This window comes from Neltuma alba, unplaced genomic scaffold, assembly GCF_004799145.2.
Source record: "Neltuma alba isolate B1F8T4 unplaced genomic scaffold, ASM479914v2 tig00004868_pilon, whole genome shotgun sequence".
Taxonomy (NCBI): Eukaryota; Viridiplantae; Streptophyta; class Magnoliopsida; order Fabales; family Fabaceae; genus Neltuma; species Neltuma alba.
The window spans coordinates 10,086-28,202 of record NW_021633891.1 but is presented as its reverse complement, the minus strand read 5'-3'; the positions used below and the strand labels follow the sequence as shown (position 1 = coordinate 28,202).

The following is an 18,117-nucleotide window of genomic DNA, read 5'->3' as shown; positions in this document are numbered from 1 at the left end:
TGCGGGGGGCATATTATTTAATTAAAACCTAAAACACATTTATTTATTTTTATAAATCCAGAAGTAAACCATTAAGCCCTCAATCATGCATGTTAATTTAATATTCTCTACTACTTTTTTCCCCTTCCTGTCAATTAATTTAAAAAATATTTAAAAAAGAAGGGAGGATTTTTCAAAAATATGGACTGATCACATTTTTTGTTGTGATTATATAATATTTAAAAAAAAACGGATTTTTTTTTGGCAAGAGACGTATATTGTTGTGAATATATATTTTATATTGATTATGTAATTTTTTTAAAATGAGGTAACAAACTAATATTTTCACATATTAGCCTTGCACTAACTAAAATATAAAATTTATAATAACTCATATTATTCGTAGAATATTCTTTTATACCTGTGATATTAGTTTAAAGCTGGCCAAAAAAAAAAGACATTAGCTTATAATATTAAAATTTTAGTTTTTTTTATGAATAAAATTAAAACAAGCTATCTGTTTTTCAGAAATTAAGTTGCGAATTCAAAGATCCTATTTGGTGGAAAAAATTGTGAATCTTATCGTCCTCCTTCATTTTGTTTTAACTTAGTTTAAGCATAAAAATACCTTTTTTGGGGGGAAAAAAACAGTAGCCAAACAAAATAAAAGATCTAATCCCTTAACAATGCCTCGAGTTTGAATCCCCGGGCGTGTGAAAAGGAAAAAGCTTTGAAAGGACTATCTCCATTCAGGTTCAACAATATTTAAAAGTGACATGATAGTATCAGTTATCAAATGCTAAATACTAATTTCAGTATGTTTGATTTTTATTTTAGTTTTAAATATAAGATCTTAATCCATTTTGTTTTTTATATTTATATATATATTCTAAGGTAATTCTTCTAATAATAATAATTCTAGCCAACACACTTAATTAGCAAGGATATTTTAGGAAATACAACACTTATTTATTACAATAACTAACTTAACTTATTTCCTTAATCTCCTCAAATTAGTCAACTAACTCTTATAATTAGGACCGGAAGTAGTATTTATATTAAAAAAAAATTCTACGCATAGATATCCTCCTATTCAAACCAATCTTATTTGAGAAACTGTTGAGCATTACATATTAATACCTCTTTTAATAAAAATTCGAATTTTGACTAACCTGTTAAACAAGTTAAAACCGCTTGAGATAAACAGTAAGCTAAATATTTGGGCTGACTAGCGGGTCAGTTGCTTGGGCAGTAGAGATCGGACCTTTTGCCCGGGAACTGTTCCCATGTGAATTTTGGCGGGCGGCTGATCGATTGGGCTAGAGGTAAAAGATGGGCAGGGAGATGCATAATTCTATACGTACTTAACTAAATTATCAACTATTAATTAATTAATTAATTAAATCGATTCTCGTCTTTCACTCCCTCCTTCGTTTCTGTAACCGAAGACAGATCTGTTGCCTCCATTCCCAGGCAATTTAAATCAGCTACCCGTCCGTCGGATCCCTCTTCCCCACATCGTCCTCACCCGGTTCACTCCATCCCCTCGCGATAAATTGGTTCATCTTCACTAGCCGGTATCTACTTCGTCCCACACTGGTTTATGATTTCTCAAACTGCACCTGAATGGTTATTTCTATATGCACCTCTTCGAAACACAGACACCGCGAAGCTGCCTCTGGACGTATTCCTCGCCTTGCTAGTCTTCTTCTGCCTCTTCCTGTTTTCTTTGCATTTCTTTTTTCTTGTTAAATTTATATCCTGGTAAAGTTTTGGTTTTCAATTGGTTCTAGCTGAAATTGGTCGAGGGAACTTTCGGGTTGAGGGACTCAATTCAGCTGTTGGCGTCTAATCGATTGTGGATCTTTGATGACACTATAATGGACTTAGGACAACATAGAAGATTCCTGCTATTTTTAGGATCCACTTGTGTTAAAAATATAATCTTTCCTGACATATATGCCCCTTTTATGTTTCAGTGATGAGAACTTAAAGAGATAATCCAATATGGAGGGCGACCTTCAAAAGTCTGTTTCCTTTCGGTTAAATCGGAGAGGAGAACGAAGTAGCCAGAATCCAAATGCTAAAGGTGGGGAAGCATTACGCTGTTCGCTTCTGTTTGTGCTTTGAATTACTTTTATTAGTTCATGAGATCCTGTTGCTTGATGATTTACGATTTCCCTACGGGCGCAAGAAATTAAAGATTGTTTGCTTTATCATTATATGTATATTTTTTTAAATTTGTCGAGTAGGCGCTCGTTGGTAGATGATAGTATGCTTAGATTTATCATCATCATCATTTTTTGGGTGTTACTAAGAAATCATTCATTCGTTTGCTTCTTCTTCTTTTTTTTTTTTTTTAATCTTGCTTTTAAACTTTCTTTGTGGAAAATGTGTTCGCAGTACCGTGAGGTATTGTTATCCTTGTAGATGAATTAAATTTGATGTTGATGGTGCAGATTTTGAAGCGGGCTTATTTTCTTCAGGGAGACTATCCCAAGATTACCCCATGAAGATTGTTTGGAAGAAAGGCTTTATTCGTCTGGTTCTTGTTACCGGAATCTTGTGGATGCTATTAATTCTTATTGCATTATTGTTCCATATATGGTCTTGTCAATCATCTGTCTCCTTTTTGTCAGGTATTGGTTACTTGGCTGTTTTCTCAAAGTTCATTTTCTTGTGTCTTTAACTATAGCAAAGTCTCCATGAATGGCCATCTCTATTTCCAACCACAGCACTTCTGTTTAAGCTAAGCTTTATTGCATGGCATCATAAGACCTGGTGTTAGAAGTAGTTTTATGTAATATACAGATAAAGATCTTTAAACAAATCATTTTGGATATGTCATTTATAGCATAGATTTGGCTCCACTATGTCTCGTGTCTCCTGTCCTGAAGAACATGTAATAACATATTTCTTCGTGAGAGTTTCCAGTGAATTTTGGAACGCAAGGAACTCTTTAGTTCTAGTTTGAACTAGAAAAACAATAGTATTCTTAGAAACTTTGAATAATGTTGTTGTTGGGTCGATTTTATTGCCATATGACAATTACGTTTCCTCTTTGCTTTCTTTTTATTCCCTTTTTGTTTTCCCCTTTGCTCTCTTAATAGTTGGGTGGGGTTTCATAAAGGATTTCAGGACAGCTTGCTTGTCACGTATATCATCATAAGTAGTTTTTTTGGGAAGACTAGAATGGAGTTTGGAACTACAAATATATTCAACTTGATTAATGCATTTCCAAATGTCCAATGCTATAACCAGGATTATAACTATAGGATATGTTCTTTTGGGTAGTAGATCATATGCTCCAAGGAAAGGTTGTGGAAATAAAATATTCCATACCTTTCCATTTCTTCACCAGAATTGTGAATGACGTGTTCCTTTTTCTGGTACTTTATTGCTTCATGCAGCTATATGTAACAAAGAAAGCAAGGTTTACACAATGTTAGACACAATGGGATTTGTATCGAAACCTCACAGTAAGATTACAACAGTTTTTCCTCCTTTTATGCTTTTAGTCTTCACATAAATAATTAGTTTTTTATATTAATTTTTCTTGTTTTCACCAGGATGTCCTATCCCAGTTGCAAACGATCCTGATAAAATAGTTATTCCAACTGGAAAAAGTCCTGATGAAATTGTGAAAAATTTATCGTATTTTGTTGAGGATGAAATTCCATATAATGAACCTCAGTCATCTCCTCTGTTTGGAGGCCATCAAAGCTGGCCTCAGAGGGAGGAGAGTTTCAAACTGAATTCAACCATGAAGGTAAAATTATTATTATCTAATGCTATTCATTTTTCCATAATCTTACAAATGCATATAGCTGTTTCCTTTCACCATAGACGAGTCCTGCTTAACATGTGCTCGGTCCCTCAGGTTCACTGTGGGTTTATGAAAGGGGGTGGTGCTGAAATGGATCCTGTGGACACAAATTTTGTCAAGAAATGTAAGTTCGTTGTTGCATCGGGTATTTTTGATGGATATGATGTGCCTCAACAGCCATCAAACATTAGCGTTCGTTCTAAGGAGCTCTTTTGTTTTCTTATGGTGGTGGATGAGATATCTCTGAAATTCATTAAGGAAAATGCTACTGTTAAACAAGACAATGATGGCGGACAATGGGTGGGAATTTGGCGTCTTGTCTTGCTTAAGCATCCACCCTATGATGAACCAAGAAGGAATGGAAAGGTTCCCAAGATTTTAACCCACAGGCTGTTCCCTCAAGCACAGTATAGTATTTGGATTGATGGTAAAATGGAGCTGATTGTTGATCCGTTGCTCATCCTTGAGAGGTACTTATACATTGGCCAATCTACGTCTACTCTTTCTGATGTGTGAATATGTCATTCTGTTTCTCTAGATTGGTTTTTGAACATTTAGGCATCTGTTGGTTGAGGGAGATGAGAAGGTAAATAAGAAGGTAAGAGGTATCAGATTTTGAACCCAGCGTATCACGTCCTTTTCATAACAGTTGATTGCATGAAATGATCCCTGGATACATGGTTTTGCAGAGCTCAATTACTTGTGTTTTTCCATGTTCTCTATTTGAATCTGTCAGTGCTATACTTCTCTTTTCTCTCTTTATAATGTGAGACATTAGATGCCATAGGCTTATAGGAGCAAAATATTATTATGGACTTTCTTGTCATGTGTTTTGAACTTGATTCTGGAAAAACTATCAAAGGACTCTTAGTATTTACTGTTCTAAAGTCATCCCTTAATGGTTTATCTTCACACTGACGATCCTCATCGTATTCAAAGCAAGGTAAAACTTGTTTTGTACAAACTCAAGCTATTATTTTGGTGGCGTTTTGGATCTCCCCTATCAAAGTGCTACAAATTCATCCATTGTGTTTATAAGTGTTCACCACGTAGGATCCTTGTGCTGAATATGGGCATGTTTGTAGAAAATGTTGGAATTTCCAATCTAAATACCACAATGAATCTTAGAATCATAGTATCAAAAAATAAAATTTTGTGGTCATTTATAAATCATTTAATGCCAGATGGGTTCAAGTGTAACTTTCCTATTTAATTATGTCATAAACACATTCTAGTGGGATTCAATGCGTCATAGGTTTCAAAACTTGGTAACTCCAGTTATGATTGTGATGATGATGATGGAGATGGAAATAACTCAGTGTTTACCATACAGATACTTATGGCGTGGGAAGCATACATTTGCCATCGCTCAGCATAAGCATCACCGTAGCATATATGAGGAAGCTGATGCAAACAAAAGAAGAAAGCGATATGCACGCCCTCTAATTGATCTGCACATGAAAATATACTATTATGAAGGAATGAAGCCATGGAATCCGATGAAAAGGACCATTAGTGGTAAGACTGGAAACAAGACATTTTGGTTGTGTATTTTATTTATATTTCAACTGCAACCTGGTCTGTCTTTCTTAGATGGAAAAATTAGAATAATAGCAACATAAGCCAAGAAGTTAACCACGTTACCTCAAATGAAGCAAGCATGGATACTTATCTCATCAACACGAGTAACACAGCACAACCTGCATCAACTTGTCAGAGTCTGAAGATTTTTGGGTAAAATTTTGAAGAGTCTGTATGGCGTGGGTCCACCTGGTGACAGGACAAATTTCATCATCTATTATTTGAATTTTTCTCTGTTTCTGAGGATTTATAATGATGATTTTCTTAAAGAAAGCATGTATCCTTTGTCAGTTTAAAAGTTCCTGGAGAATGCTGTAAAAATGATTATTTTATCAGGATTTCTGTATGGAATTGAAACAAGTTAATCTCCACGATATGGAAAGATCAGTAATCCAGCACTTCAAGGACATGTTAGATGGTATTGCTGACAAGAATTTATGGTATTGCAGATGTACCAGAGGGAGCGGTAATCATTCGAGAACATACTTTAATTAACAACTTGTTTAGCTGCTTGTGGTTCAATGAGGTTCATCTCTTCACTCCAAGGGATCAGCTGAGTTTTGGCTATGTTGTGTACAGATTAGGGGAGTCGTTCAAATTCTTCATGTTTCCCAACTGTGAGTACAACTCACTGTTTTTGTTGCATCCACACACAAGAGAGCACTCTTCTCCCGTAGAGTGGGTCAAAAAGTTGGATCAACTTAAGAATAGTAGCCTTAAAGAAAGCAGGGGAGGATTGGGCTTGTGGAGACCTTATCCGGGGGATCTATCTTCAGTTGTCCTGCCAAATGTAACAAGAACATCAAAAGCAGGCTAACAATTTTTCAAATATTAATTTATGTCGTGATTGTTTTCCAACGATTTCAGTATGCTTTTTACTTAATGTCTTCAATGGAAAGTAGCGTTAAAGCTGTACAAGTTTCTGTTAACTTGATATGTAAATATCGTTCTCTTAAAAAGAAAAAAAGAGAGAAAGAAAAGATTTTCGACAATTTTCTCCTCTTAATGGATAGAAAGACCTGAATGTGTGATGTAAATCTGTTCTAGCGAGACCAGCGTTGGATGATTTATTCATGCACCTCCAATAGAGGACGGTCGATCTAGTATCGGTGCAGGAAGAGAAAGGGCACTTAGGAATACGCCAATTGTTTTGTCTTTTTAATCCCCGTATTATTGTAGTTTAGTATAACTTCTTATCCCCCCCAAAAAAAAAAGTCAACTTTTTGAATCTCAACCAGCGATGCCCTAATTTGTCACATAATTTGAGCAAAACGAAGCCACCGGCCGTGGCCAAAAACTTGCCGAACTGATTCTGTTTTATTTGCGGCATATCGGTATTGCTAGTTTATCTATCCATGCGTCGAACTGATGTATGTTTATTTATCCATGCTAGTTTATTTACTGTAAATGTAAATTTGATTATTGCTCTCAGCAAAGAAATAAAATGACATTATGCAGTGTCTCCGCAGTAAAATTCAATCACTTGACTTATCCAGCAGACTAACGTCCACCTTCGAAACACCAAAACTGGGAACTCATTCATACGTAATATGATGCGGCATTTCAACCAATATTTAAGCATGTCAGTCCAAAAAAAAAAATTCAAAATTTAAGCATGACTTATGGTATTATTGCATGTCATATACTGTGCGAGTATGCTTGCATATTTATAAGCCTCTTCACAGAACTTCACTTAATTTATTATGAAGTGTTTCCAAACAAAAATTGTGCAAGTAAAATCATGAAATGTCACGGATGATAACACAGATGCTTATCACAGAATATCATATTAGTTCTTTCAGATTTGATCTTATGACAGGCCATTGTGCATGGACCACCTTTGATCCCGCCAACGAAGGTGCCGGCCACTGGGATTTCTTCTTCGCAGTGAAAAATTGTCCCGACGTGATGGACCACGAGTGATTCTTGACAGGGAGCGAGGCATCCTGGTTGAAGGCATGTCGGTCCCTGGGCTAACCTCCCTACAATACTGGTGAAGATCACGAGGCATTCTTGAGGATAACAAACTCGTTCTCCATCTAGCTGTACGATTTGCCTCCCGATCACGCAAAGATAATATGTTCGATCTCCCCCTGCCTCTATGATTTATCTCCTCTTGTTGAGTTGAAGACAGATTGGCTCTCCATCTAGCTGATCGAGTTCTTTGGGTGTGCATCATTCCTGACCTTCGGTCACGCACGGGCGCTCCAAGTCTTGAATCATTGAACAAATCAGTCATTCGATTAAAGTCCTCAATAGTAGAAAAAATATCGTATAAAAACATGGATATCATGTCACTTAGATCCCAGGTCAGAAAGTTGTCCGGGCGAAGCTCTGTGCCAAAACTTGCTTGGGTTGAGCTAAGGAAATCTTCCAAGTCCCATTCCTGTTCCATCCTTGTCCAATCACGCTGACGGATGGGATCTACCTCAGATGGTCGAACAGAAGGGTGTTCAGACCTAGCATGCTTCCTAAGTTCTGAATATGTCCCTTGGAAATCACACGTCTCGGAGGAACAACTCCTGAGTTTAGAGTTCAGGTACCTACGAGCAGGTTCCAAAACCATGTATCCATAAATTTCTCCCCGACAAAGAGGACAAACAAGATTTGGTTGTGGCTGGTTACCACACCGCTCTGCCTGAACCTCACAACTGCCGCGAGATGCTGTGCTGGTGAGAGAGATTTCTTCAAGTGTTGAGGACGAGAGATGAGGATCATATGACTTACAAAATTGGTCTAGGCAATTGGAGTGCCGGTGACTGGTATTGCACATATAGGGACGGCATCCAATCTTGTGAGAAGAACATTTCAGAAGAACTGCATTATGGGGGTGTTCCATGCAGATTGGACACCTAGCCTCCTCCCATTCCTTCACATTCTCAGGTGATCCCAACTGATTCATGGCTCTGTGTTGCTCTACATTTTTGGAGTTGCAAGGGTAAGGAGACGACCTAAAGCATTCATTTGAAGGGGACTTCACTCTCCTAACTTTTGGCATTTTTTTATTATTCAACCTGCTGCTGCTGCTGCTGCTGCCAAGAATCATCAACACAGAACACATCACTTGGAGAACCAACAATGAAGGCAATCCTTGAGGAATAAAAAAAAAAAAAAATCCGAGATATCTAGGAATAGGAAAAAGAAAAACACAAAAGACACAAAAGTACCGCAGAGTTCTCTCCCTCTCTTGCAGTCTAGGAAAACTGATTTATGTTGCAGGTATGTGCGCATCTATGCCTCCATATTGGAGTGCTGATCGCATGGCCTTTGCAAAATTAGATAAACTACACTACAAAGGTAATCCCTGGCTCCAAAATTATCTATTCATCCAACCAAAAAAGCTTTTTGACTAAAAAATAAAAAGTAAGCATAATCTCCACACTTTTTTGGCATGAAGCCCTTTAGAATCACATACATTTATGAACAAACTAGAACAGGGTCACGGGATCTCAACTACAACAAAATATATGGCCGTCTAATTCTGGAATATTTACCAATTAATGCCCGGGGAGGAGGGGGAAAGACATGAGTCGCATAAAATGCAAACCCCTGCTGATCGCTCTATCGAACGATAGGAAAAAGCCGAGAATCATCGACGAATTAAGATACATAAAAAAGCAAACAAAAAATTCAGCTTCAACAATCATTTAAGAGCAGAAAATTCGCGGACAACAGATGAATTGAATGAAAATTGTGTAAAAAAAAGTGGCCGCACGAGGAAGAAGGGGACAGAGAAGACATACCAAACCTGGCGAAGAACTCCGGTGAAGCAAGCTGGGGTGATGAATCAAGGGGAGGAGATCACGAAAGCGGGCGAAGCAGGAAGGGTCATTGATTTTGTAGACAAAATTTTAGGGCTAATGAAATGAATTGAATTTTATTTTGAGACTAACATGGTCAAATCGAAACTTGGAACTTGTGGCCTCTATCGTACCCTTTCGGTCTTTAATATAGGACCCAATTCTTGAGTTGATTTTGGTCCTAAATATAAGACCCATTTTTCATATTTATTAATTTTTTCTAAATTACCCTTATAGATACTCTCTCACCCATAATCAATTAGAAGAGGGAGAGAGGGGTATTAAGAAAGATGATTATGGTATTTTGGGAAAAATGTGTCACTTTTCTTATAATTAACTAACTTACCTAATTTCCTTAATCTAATCAAATTAGTTAAATGGGTCTTATATTAAGGACCGGAGGAGTAACATTTATCATGCGCGGACAATTCTTACATTTCAGTGTCAAACTCAAAATATGAAAATAATACTATCCCGGTCATAAATATAAAATCTTTATATAAGTATGTATAATGGTTTTATATTTAGAACTAATATATAAGAGTTTTATATTTAAAACCGGAAGAATAATATGAAATCTTTTTTGTCCTATCAAGTGTCTTAAAATTTTGTGTTGACACCGTTTAAGCGAAGCTCATTCTTCTTTTGAGTATTTTTCAAAATAAAAATTAATATTTTAAACATAATAAATAAAAATAAATTATAGGAACTATAAAAAAAATACAACTAAATTTTAAGAACCTAGAGTAATATTTTTTAAAATATAAATATGAAATCCTTAGGCCTTGATGTATTGACCAAACAAGTTTTGAAGACCTTCATACTACCTCTGGTCCTTAACATTAAAACTCGTTTGATTTTTATTTTGATTTTAAATATCAAACTTTAATATATTTTTACTCTCATATTTTTTTTATTTTTTTCAAAATAGTTCTTATAATAATAGTAGTTTTAGTCAATATATTTTATTAATAAGGATATTTTAGAAAAAATAATATTTATTTATTACAGATAACTAACTTAACTAATTTGCTTAATCTACTCAAATTAATCAACTAACTCTTATATTAAAGATCGGAAGTAGTGTTAAAATTTGAAATATAGAGTGTAAATTATAACATCTCAATGTTAAATTTCAAAAAATAACTGTAAAATTCTAAGAAAAAATCTCAAAAAAAAATCTTTTAAATTTCAAAATCTCAAAGGTGCAAAAATGGGTTGTTATATGTTTTGTAATATAGCTAATTATTGTTAAGATGCAGTAAATTTCCAAGAAGTTCCCCCTCCCCCGAAATTCTAATAAATAAATATATTGTCTATTAAGTTTTTTTGAGAATGAATACTCAGCATTAAAATTTGAAACGTGAGGACTAGGTTGCTTCGTAAGCTGAGACAAAAGATTAGTCTTGATATAAAATTCATTTGTTTGATCCCAGGCTGTCATTCTTCCTAATTTTTGTACCTCAAGAAGATTCTAGAGAGGTGGTGTAGTTTCTTTCTTCTTTTTTTGGTAAATGGGTCTGTTTATATTTTTTTAATGCCATGGGCCAATTTATGGTGCACATTGGGACCCAGTAACTTTTTTCCCCTTTAAGACGTAAGTATTCTCATATTAGAAGTAATTTTATTCAAGATCTGTTCGATACTAAATATGAGCAACTTTTCTAACAAAAAATTAAACTTTAATTTGTCATTTTGTGAGGAATTAATCACTCCTGTTAAGCCTACCTCCTACCTCCTGTGGGTGCGCCCAGCGACCTAAGAAGTGTACATATAAGCAAGCGAGGTGATGGAATTTGGTCCAAAAAAGTTTGGTCGAACGAAGCCCAACGTATATGCACAGCTTTGAGCTTTCAAAAGTGAAGAAATCATCTGGAGAACAAGGTTTGTGGACTGATGTTCTTCTACACAAATACATGGTGAGAAATGAAAATAATTTGCTGGAGGCCAAGAATGGGGATTCACATATATGGAAGTTTATATCTCAGCAACAGCACCTTGTTGACATGGGTTCGAAGTGGATTGTAAGAAATGGTCAATCTATACATTTCTTTACGGATAAATGGTTGTCAACTGGAGAAACTATTAAAGACTTCTGTCTTGGACCTCTTTCTACAGAGGAAGAAGAGAGCAAAGTTGCAGATTGGGTTGCTTATGGAACCTGGGACTTTACAAGATTAGCTATGATTATTCCAGCTAATATTTTGCATAGTCTGATTGCTAAATTACCTCCGATGCCAACGGCTGGTGAAGATACTCTAACTTGGGGGGCGAGTGGGCGACTGCAAATGGGATCTTTTCAGTCAAAAGTGCTTACTATTTGCTGGAATAGGGTGAAGATTCAACCTTCAAGAAGGTTTACAAAGCCATTTGGAGGTGGAAAGGTATTGAACGCATCAGAGTTTTCATGTGGATTGCCTTCCATAATAGGCTTCCAACAAAAGCGTGGAGGAGTATGTGGGCCGCTACTTCCCCAATATGCGATTTTTGTAATCAAGGCATAGAGGATACTCTTCACATCTTGCGTGATTGCCAATTTGCCAGTAATTTATGGAAGCAGGTTTTGAATCCCCTATTTCTTCGCTCCTTCTTTGGAACTTCCCTATAGGACTGGTTTAAGCTGAATCTGAATAGAGATCTGAGTTCTACTACGAATGGATCATGGGATTAAATTTGGGGATGCACCATATGGAAGCTTTGGAAATGGCGAAATGAAGCTCTCTTCAATCCACAATTCACAAGGCCCGAGGAGCCAGCTGATTGCATAATGAACTGTTGGAGGAATTACGCCCAAGCTCCTGAGGTCCTAGCTGATCACGATTCCCAAGCCTTGCCAATGTGGAAACCTCCTACTGAAGAATGGGTGAAGTTAAATGTTGATGGAGCAGTTTCTTTGGCTTCACACAAAGCTGGATGTGGAGGAGCCTTAAGAGATCACAGGGGCAATTGGATTGCTGGTTTTTCTTATTTTATAGGATCATGTGATGCTTTAGAGGTAGAACAATGGGCTGCTTTCAAAGGATTACAGTTGGTGTGGGACATGGGATTCAGGAAGGCGATGCTGGAAAATGATTCTCAGCAACTAATTCATCTAATAAGAAAGAAAGTCGACACTACGAACAACAGTATCTTGTTGCTGCAGATTCAAGACCTTTTAGCCTGTAATTGGCAAGTGGAGATTCAGTGTATTCCCAGAGCAAGAAATCACGTGGCAGACTCTCTTGCCAAGGAGGGTCTAAGCAAATCTTCTTTCTTCAGCGCTTGTCCACACTGGTTAAGGAATTTAGTGGAAGCTGAGCAGATGGGATTAGAATCCCCTTTTGGTTAGTCTTTTGTTTTAGTTGGGCTTAGCCCTCTCTCTTGTAACCAAAAAAAAAAAAGTGAAGAAATCATCCATTTAGGGGGTGTTTGGATAGAAGCCAAACCATGGTTTCAGAAGTGCTTTTACGGATTACGAAGTAAATATGTAGAGGAGGTTACCTCGTTTTGCGGAAAAGTGATTCTGAAACCGTGGTTTTGGTTTTGCCAAACAACCCCTTAACCGACGAGGGTTTCGGTATTATTTGAACGGTTCAAAAAAATTTTAAAACAACGTTTAATAAAAGAGCGTAAAAGTTTTGATAATTTGTATATTTTATTTTTTTAATAAAAAATTATGATAAAGTGTTGAAAAATCAAAATATAAAAAAAAGTCTTTAAATCAAAACAACTTTAAGCAATTTGAATTGCGTGGTGCATATTTAGATAAGACGACGAAAACGATGATTAAGAAGAAATAAAATGGATGGAGAATAATAGCAGGGATGGGCAGGTAGCTGTAAGTGTCAGTTGGTAGGATTTTGGTTGTATGCCTCGTCTTTACTGTACATGTGAGTACATGCATGCATGCAATTGCAAGGCATATATGTGAATCAGTAGTTATTGGAAATTATTTTCAACCGTCCTCTACAAAAGTGCTCCCAAAAAAAAAAATCTTATGCGAATGATACGAAGGCATTATTAAATAAATTCTGATATATATATATATATATCTCTCTCGAAACAGCAATTTCTAGGATCTCTTTTATTAAGTTATAAATGAATTTGAAGTTTCCACATAGGACTTTAAGCGGGCAGATTATGCAAACCAGAGGATTAATTATCCCAGTTGAATTTTAAACTAAGCATCGCATTCATTTTATAAGGAACACTAGAGATGTTGAATGGTTAAATTTGTTAGAATGATGTGAATATAGAGATTGAATGCCGCACGAGAAGACAATCATTGAACTCATTTTAGGCCAATATGCAAATACAGAATTGAGTTTTTCATAATCTACCGACTCATTCTAATGTTGCTCAACGGGTTTTAATCAACCGTCCAGTAATTGGGTCAGTTTCTTCGCCGAAAACTCCTGTTTCTTCCCTGCAACTAAAGGCGTTAATAGGCACAACTGTCCATTAGGCAGAGGCAACGCCAAGAATCGTACACACGAACACTCGTGCCCGACCAGCGATGCATGCATGCGAATAGGAGTTCTGCGCATTCAATTCAAAACAAGGCCGCTTGACGATTGAACATCAATCGCACACCTTCCCCGAAAGAAAAGGTAATGAAGAAGTGCCATTCTATCCTCACATGTCATCACCTCACCACGAGTAAAGCAATTCGGGAATCTGCAGAGGCTTTGATCTGGTTTCGATATTGTAGAAGAAAACAGAATTTTGTTTCCTTTTCTATTTAGAAGAAGGCTAAGAAGTTTTACAATTTTCATCCTATGCTGTACAAAAAAAGAATTCCTATGTAAATTAGTTGAAACAATAGCCCCCCAAGAAAAGAATCCTATATGTTGTTCCCTATTCACACGAAAGAATCAATCAACGAATCCTGTTAACCACTGCCGGAATGAATAACTGGTATCACTGATGTTCCCCTGGTCAATGGCAACGGCTGGCGATCGTGTCCTCGGGACATGCCTGCCCTATCAGGTGATGTCCCCCACAACCCAGTGGGGCGGTTGTCACTTCTTGGAGAAAGACTCACTTGCTCCAGAGCTTGGAACTGAAGCTCACAAGGATACTCTCTCACACACCCGATGCGAGGTCCCGCTCCGGTCGTCCACTTGCAAGATAGATGTTTCCCCAGTTGGTATGATCTGCTTATCTTCAGTGAGCTTATCCTTTTCACAATTGACTCTTCCGGAATGCTCCCCGCTTCCTCATTCTCTTTTCCATCCCACCCATCTGCCTTACACTCCACACTTCCTACTGCTTTCTCTTCACCACTTGCGGGTGATTCCATTTGTAGACTCTCGTTACTTTGGTCATCAGCTTTCTCGCTCCCCGGCTTTCTGAATGATTCTACCCTTTTGGGAATTTCAAGATTGGTCAGTTCTCTTCCAAAAGCCTGCACTTGCCTTGTCCTTTCTGACCCAGCAGTTTCTGATTCTGTTGATGTGGCCTTCTCGTCAATGGAGTTTTTGACGGCCGACTCCTCATTCTCAGCGAAATCCTCATCAGCTGAGAGGCTTCTAATATGACCACCGAATCTCTGTGAGAGTGATCCACTATCATCAACAACTGCAGCCATCTGCATATTGCAATTCGAATATCTTCAGGCTAGGTTGTTTTAAATGTTTGAAAGGGATATAAACCATGATTGGCACCCAAAAAAAAAACAAAAAAACAAAAAGAAGAAGAAGAAGAAAATAATCGTAGACTTTCGATACCTTGACATCTGAGAGGTTCACATTGTTATCCTGAAGGAATGAAATGAGTTCCTTGAAATTCTCTTCTGTGGGACGATAGTGACCACTGTGAGGCCAAACTGCCTGTTCAAAATCAAATACTAGAATCATTTAGTGAGCCTGCTATTTGAACGTAAGCTGCAAAATGACCACAGGAATCTGGCAAAACAGAACACAACATTCGTAAACCTTCTTCTGCCGGATCCATACCTTCAAAACGCCATATTCCACAACTAGTCTCCCAGCAGCAGATGTGGCTCCTCCGGCCAAGAAACTTGAGTGCTGAAATGAACCTTTCTTCTTCTTTCCAACATACAAGGCCTTAGATGTGCTAAGGACGAAAATCCATTTGGCATTTTCGCCTCCAGTAGTGTGAAGTAGCTCTCCTGATTGCTTGTAGATGAACCTTCCATCCTCCACTACAACTTCATAAGCCAACCTTTCCATCTGAAAAGAAAAAAATGATAATAATGAACATATATTAAGCCAAAGGTTAATCAAATGCATGTTTCGAATAAAAGATGCTCATATTAATCTGCAATCTTACCGGACCAAGATATTTGATGCACTGCAGCTGAAGTTTAGATCGAGGGCACTTCTCAAGATTGACCTCCCTCCCCTCTCCTATATCTAGCCTGTGATTTGGAAGGATAAACTTTGATATCAAACTTCTGTCATTAACTAAAAATATCCCTTAAAACAATCTAAATGATAATTCACAAAAAGTATTACCAGTAGAAGAATGGTTCTCTGCTCTGGCATTGAAGCCATTTATCATAATAAAAGTGTAGATTATGTCCATATCGATGACGTGGATCAATCTGTTTCACATGCACGCAAAACATTCAAGTCAATAATGATCAATAAATGACCAGCAGAGCGATTATGAATGATAAAGAACAAATATGCTCATGCATTTGACTAACCGCTTCAAGCCAGTGCTGCAGAGCAAGTTTTTGAGCTTTATCATCTTTTGATAAGCCTTTTCCAACCTGCAAGGAGAGATGATTTAGATTCTTCTTGTGCAGTTCAAAAACTAAAATGCCATAGATTAGATAGAGCTATATAGGTAGCGTAGGGTGAAAAAATACCTTGGCAGCTCTGGTTCTAGCTCTAGACCAACGTGAAATGGCTGTTTCTTGTTTCTCAATGTCGAAAAAGGATATGGAACTGTGCTTGAGTTCAGCAAAATCTAGGAGCTTCCACCTATGGTTAAACAACACAAGGATCACATCAAAACGTGATAAGAGCCTAACAAGAATCTGTAAACAAGGGCATGGGCTTTCACAACAATTAATACATACCACCTTTGCTCAACAATAATTGCACAATCTGCAAGCTTTCTTCTAGTTCGAAAACTCTTGTATACCTTCTGCAATTTAACTGCAGCCATGTGTTTGGGGTTGTTTGGATCCAAAAGAGCTGACTGGATCTTTTCCACTTGACACTCTGATCTGAGAAACTGGTCATCCATCTCTTTGCTCCTCTCACTGACCCTTGATGGTGGCATGTTTTTCTCGATGTCAATAGGCATAGTCTTGGTTAACATCGTGTTCTCCGCTTCATTTCTCTTGAAGCTTACTGACGCCTCTATCATCATCTTCCCAGAACCTAGGGATTTCAGCACTGTGGGTTCTGAGTCTTGGTTCTTGAAACTGACAGACCGAACTGGAGTTTTGACTTCTTCATCACCAAAGTCGATGGATTTTACAACTACAGATTCTAGGCCATCTTCGACATTAGCGTATTTTGCAAACGGACATGAAAAATAAATCCCCATATGACAGCAAACCAAATCTGCAGGAACCTATGATCTGTGGTCCTGTAAAAACATTAAAAATTGCATAGAAATCAATATAACATTACTAGACAACGGAAAAGCCAAGTTCTGACTGCTGCTCAAGATTAAAAATTCCAAACATTGCTGCTGCTCAAATCCATCAGGGTAATGGATAAAGCAAGTGAATTTTTCCAGAATTGTCTCATCAAAGTAAGGCAAAAATCTGAGGCAATGGCAGGAAAATCTCATTCTAGTTTAACAAACAAATCCAAAGCCAAAGAATTATCTTTGAAATGAGGACAAATCAAATAACAGGGAATGCCTCATTCAGTGGTGGTGGATACGGACTATATGGATCCTGGAAACTTTCACCGAAACATCAATACTGAACAAGAAACAATGGGAAAAGAAAAACGAAGGCGTTGCCACATGGGAGGATCACATGCAGGACTCAAATAACAAATACCCAGTACAACTGAATAGAACCTCCAGAACATTCAGAACCGGTATGATGAATTCATAACGCGACAAAAGAAAACCGAACCGGAACTGGGTACTATGCAAGAGATTGTTGAATAAAAGGAAATGGAAGAGAAACACGGCTTGGTGGTTGATGGAGGGGCAGTACCTGACGATTTTTAGAAGCAAAAATCCTGGCAGCGTTTGAAGCAAGGTACAATGGCTATGGAATTGGAAGGCAGGAAATCCAGATTTCACTTGTAAATGAAGATACTCCGGAGAAGCCGATTCATATATATATAATATACATGGCAAAACTGTAGGATGGAAAGCGAAAGCCAGTGAGAGGGTTTCCCAGGAGAAGAGAGAGAGAGAGAGTCTTCTAACCACGTGGGGTGGACAAGTAGACGTAGGTTTGTTCACCGGCAGCATTACGCCCTCTTCCCCAGTTGTTGCTATAATAATTAATAATATAAATGGTCCCAATTTTACTTTTATCCGAGTCTTTTTTTTTTTTGACAGAGAATTTTATAATAGACAAGACAACGATTAGATCCTCGTCAAAAGTTTTCGGTGCGCCCCAGTTATAATTGGTTTTGAGGATTCTCGAATGGCGAAGGATGGTGCTGGACATACAAACTTCCTGAGTTATATTTGTCTTCTCTGTGTTTTTTTCTGGGTCACTTTGCTTAGAAATGTTTCGTTTTATTCATTGTACGACAAAAATTTAACGTTGTAGGCAGTTTGGGAAATCTAAGACAGCATGAATTCTAATTCTGGGAAGAGATGAGAGGGGGAGTGAAATGATTTTGGGGAATGGTTAATAGGTGTAGGTGTGGAATTAATGCCGAAGTGCCGTAAAAGCGGTGCGTAAATTGAACGTGACGTTAATGAATTACTTGGGACATAATTTCTGAGAAGCGGACAGCGAAATACTAAAAAGAAGCGGGAAATGGATAATGAATT

The 18,117-nt window shown here is 37.4% G+C and overlaps 3 protein-coding genes across 8 annotated transcripts; 1 reads left to right on the top strand and 2 right to left on the bottom strand.

Moving 5' to 3' along the window:
• The first annotated feature begins 1,391 nt into the window (after window positions 1-1,391).
• On the top strand, window positions 1,392-6,278 carry LOC114746041 (uncharacterized). Of its 2 annotated transcripts, XM_028934231.1 has the most exons (8): window positions 1,392-1,556; window positions 1,959-2,068; window positions 2,439-2,618; window positions 3,390-3,458; window positions 3,549-3,748; window positions 3,860-4,275; window positions 5,139-5,323; window positions 5,836-6,278. In XM_028934231.1, the coding sequence occupies exons 2-8, from the start codon at window positions 1,987-1,989 to the stop codon at window positions 6,201-6,203; spliced, it is 1,500 nt and encodes a 499-aa protein (XP_028790064.1). In that variant the 5' UTR covers window positions 1,392-1,556; window positions 1,959-1,986; the 3' UTR covers window positions 6,204-6,278. The 2 variants fall into 2 exon arrangements, with proteins under 2 accessions (XP_028790064.1, XP_028790065.1); XM_028934232.1 differs by lacking the exon at window positions 1,392-1,556 and having other exon boundaries at window positions 1,698-2,068.
• Window positions 6,279-7,058: 780 nt separating this feature from the next.
• On the bottom strand, window positions 7,059-9,266 carry LOC114746038 (uncharacterized). 5 transcript variants are annotated; one of them, XM_028934225.1, is made up of 2 exons: window positions 9,130-9,266; window positions 7,059-8,412 (listed from the first exon to the last, which is right to left on the bottom strand). In XM_028934225.1, exon 2 carries the CDS (start codon window positions 8,382-8,384, stop codon window positions 7,197-7,199), a length of 1,188 nt encoding a protein of 395 aa, XP_028790058.1. In that variant the 5' UTR covers window positions 8,385-8,412; window positions 9,130-9,266; the 3' UTR covers window positions 7,059-7,196. The 5 variants fall into 5 exon arrangements, with proteins under 5 accessions (XP_028790058.1, XP_028790057.1, XP_028790059.1 ...); XM_028934224.1 differs by having other exon boundaries at window positions 7,059-8,409; XM_028934226.1 differs by having other exon boundaries at window positions 7,059-8,406.
• A 4,613-nt stretch (window positions 9,267-13,879) lies between these two features.
• On the bottom strand, window positions 13,880-17,401 carry LOC114746044 (IQ domain-containing protein IQM2-like). The gene is made up of 9 exons (XM_028934235.1): window positions 17,321-17,401; window positions 16,217-16,734; window positions 16,004-16,118; window positions 15,839-15,904; window positions 15,645-15,733; window positions 15,460-15,547; window positions 15,123-15,359; window positions 14,895-14,996; window positions 13,880-14,755 (listed from the first exon to the last, which is right to left on the bottom strand). Exons 2-9 carry the CDS (start codon window positions 16,690-16,692, stop codon window positions 14,057-14,059), a joined length of 1,872 nt encoding a protein of 623 aa, XP_028790068.1. The 5' UTR covers window positions 16,693-16,734; window positions 17,321-17,401; the 3' UTR covers window positions 13,880-14,056.
• Window positions 17,402-18,117: the final 716 nt, after the last annotated feature.

Coding starts and splice junctions, on each gene's coding strand:
- LOC114746038 (XM_028934225.1), bottom strand. CDS start 8,384: ATGCCAAAAGTTAGGAGAGTGAAGTCCCCTTCAAATGAATGCTTTAGG.
- LOC114746041 (XM_028934231.1), top strand. CDS start 1,987: ATGGAGGGCGACCTTCAAAAGTCTGTTTCCTTTCGGTTAAATCGGAGA. Junction 3,459..3,548: donor ATTTGTATCGAAACCTCACA/GTAAGATTACAA, acceptor TGTTTTCACCAG/GATGTCCTATCCCAGTTGCA. Junction 3,749..3,859: donor AACTGAATTCAACCATGAAG/GTAAAATTATTA, acceptor TCGGTCCCTCAG/GTTCACTGTGGGTTTATGAA.
- LOC114746044 (XM_028934235.1), bottom strand. CDS start 16,692: ATGGGGATTTATTTTTCATGTCCGTTTGCAAAATACGCTAATGTCGAA. Junction 16,119..16,216: donor ATTATTGTTGAGCAAAGGTG/GTATGTATTAAT, acceptor GTTTAACCATAG/GTGGAAGCTCCTAGATTTTG. Junction 15,734..15,838: donor TGCAGCACTGGCTTGAAGCG/GTTAGTCAAATG, acceptor CATGTGAAACAG/ATTGATCCACGTCATCGATA.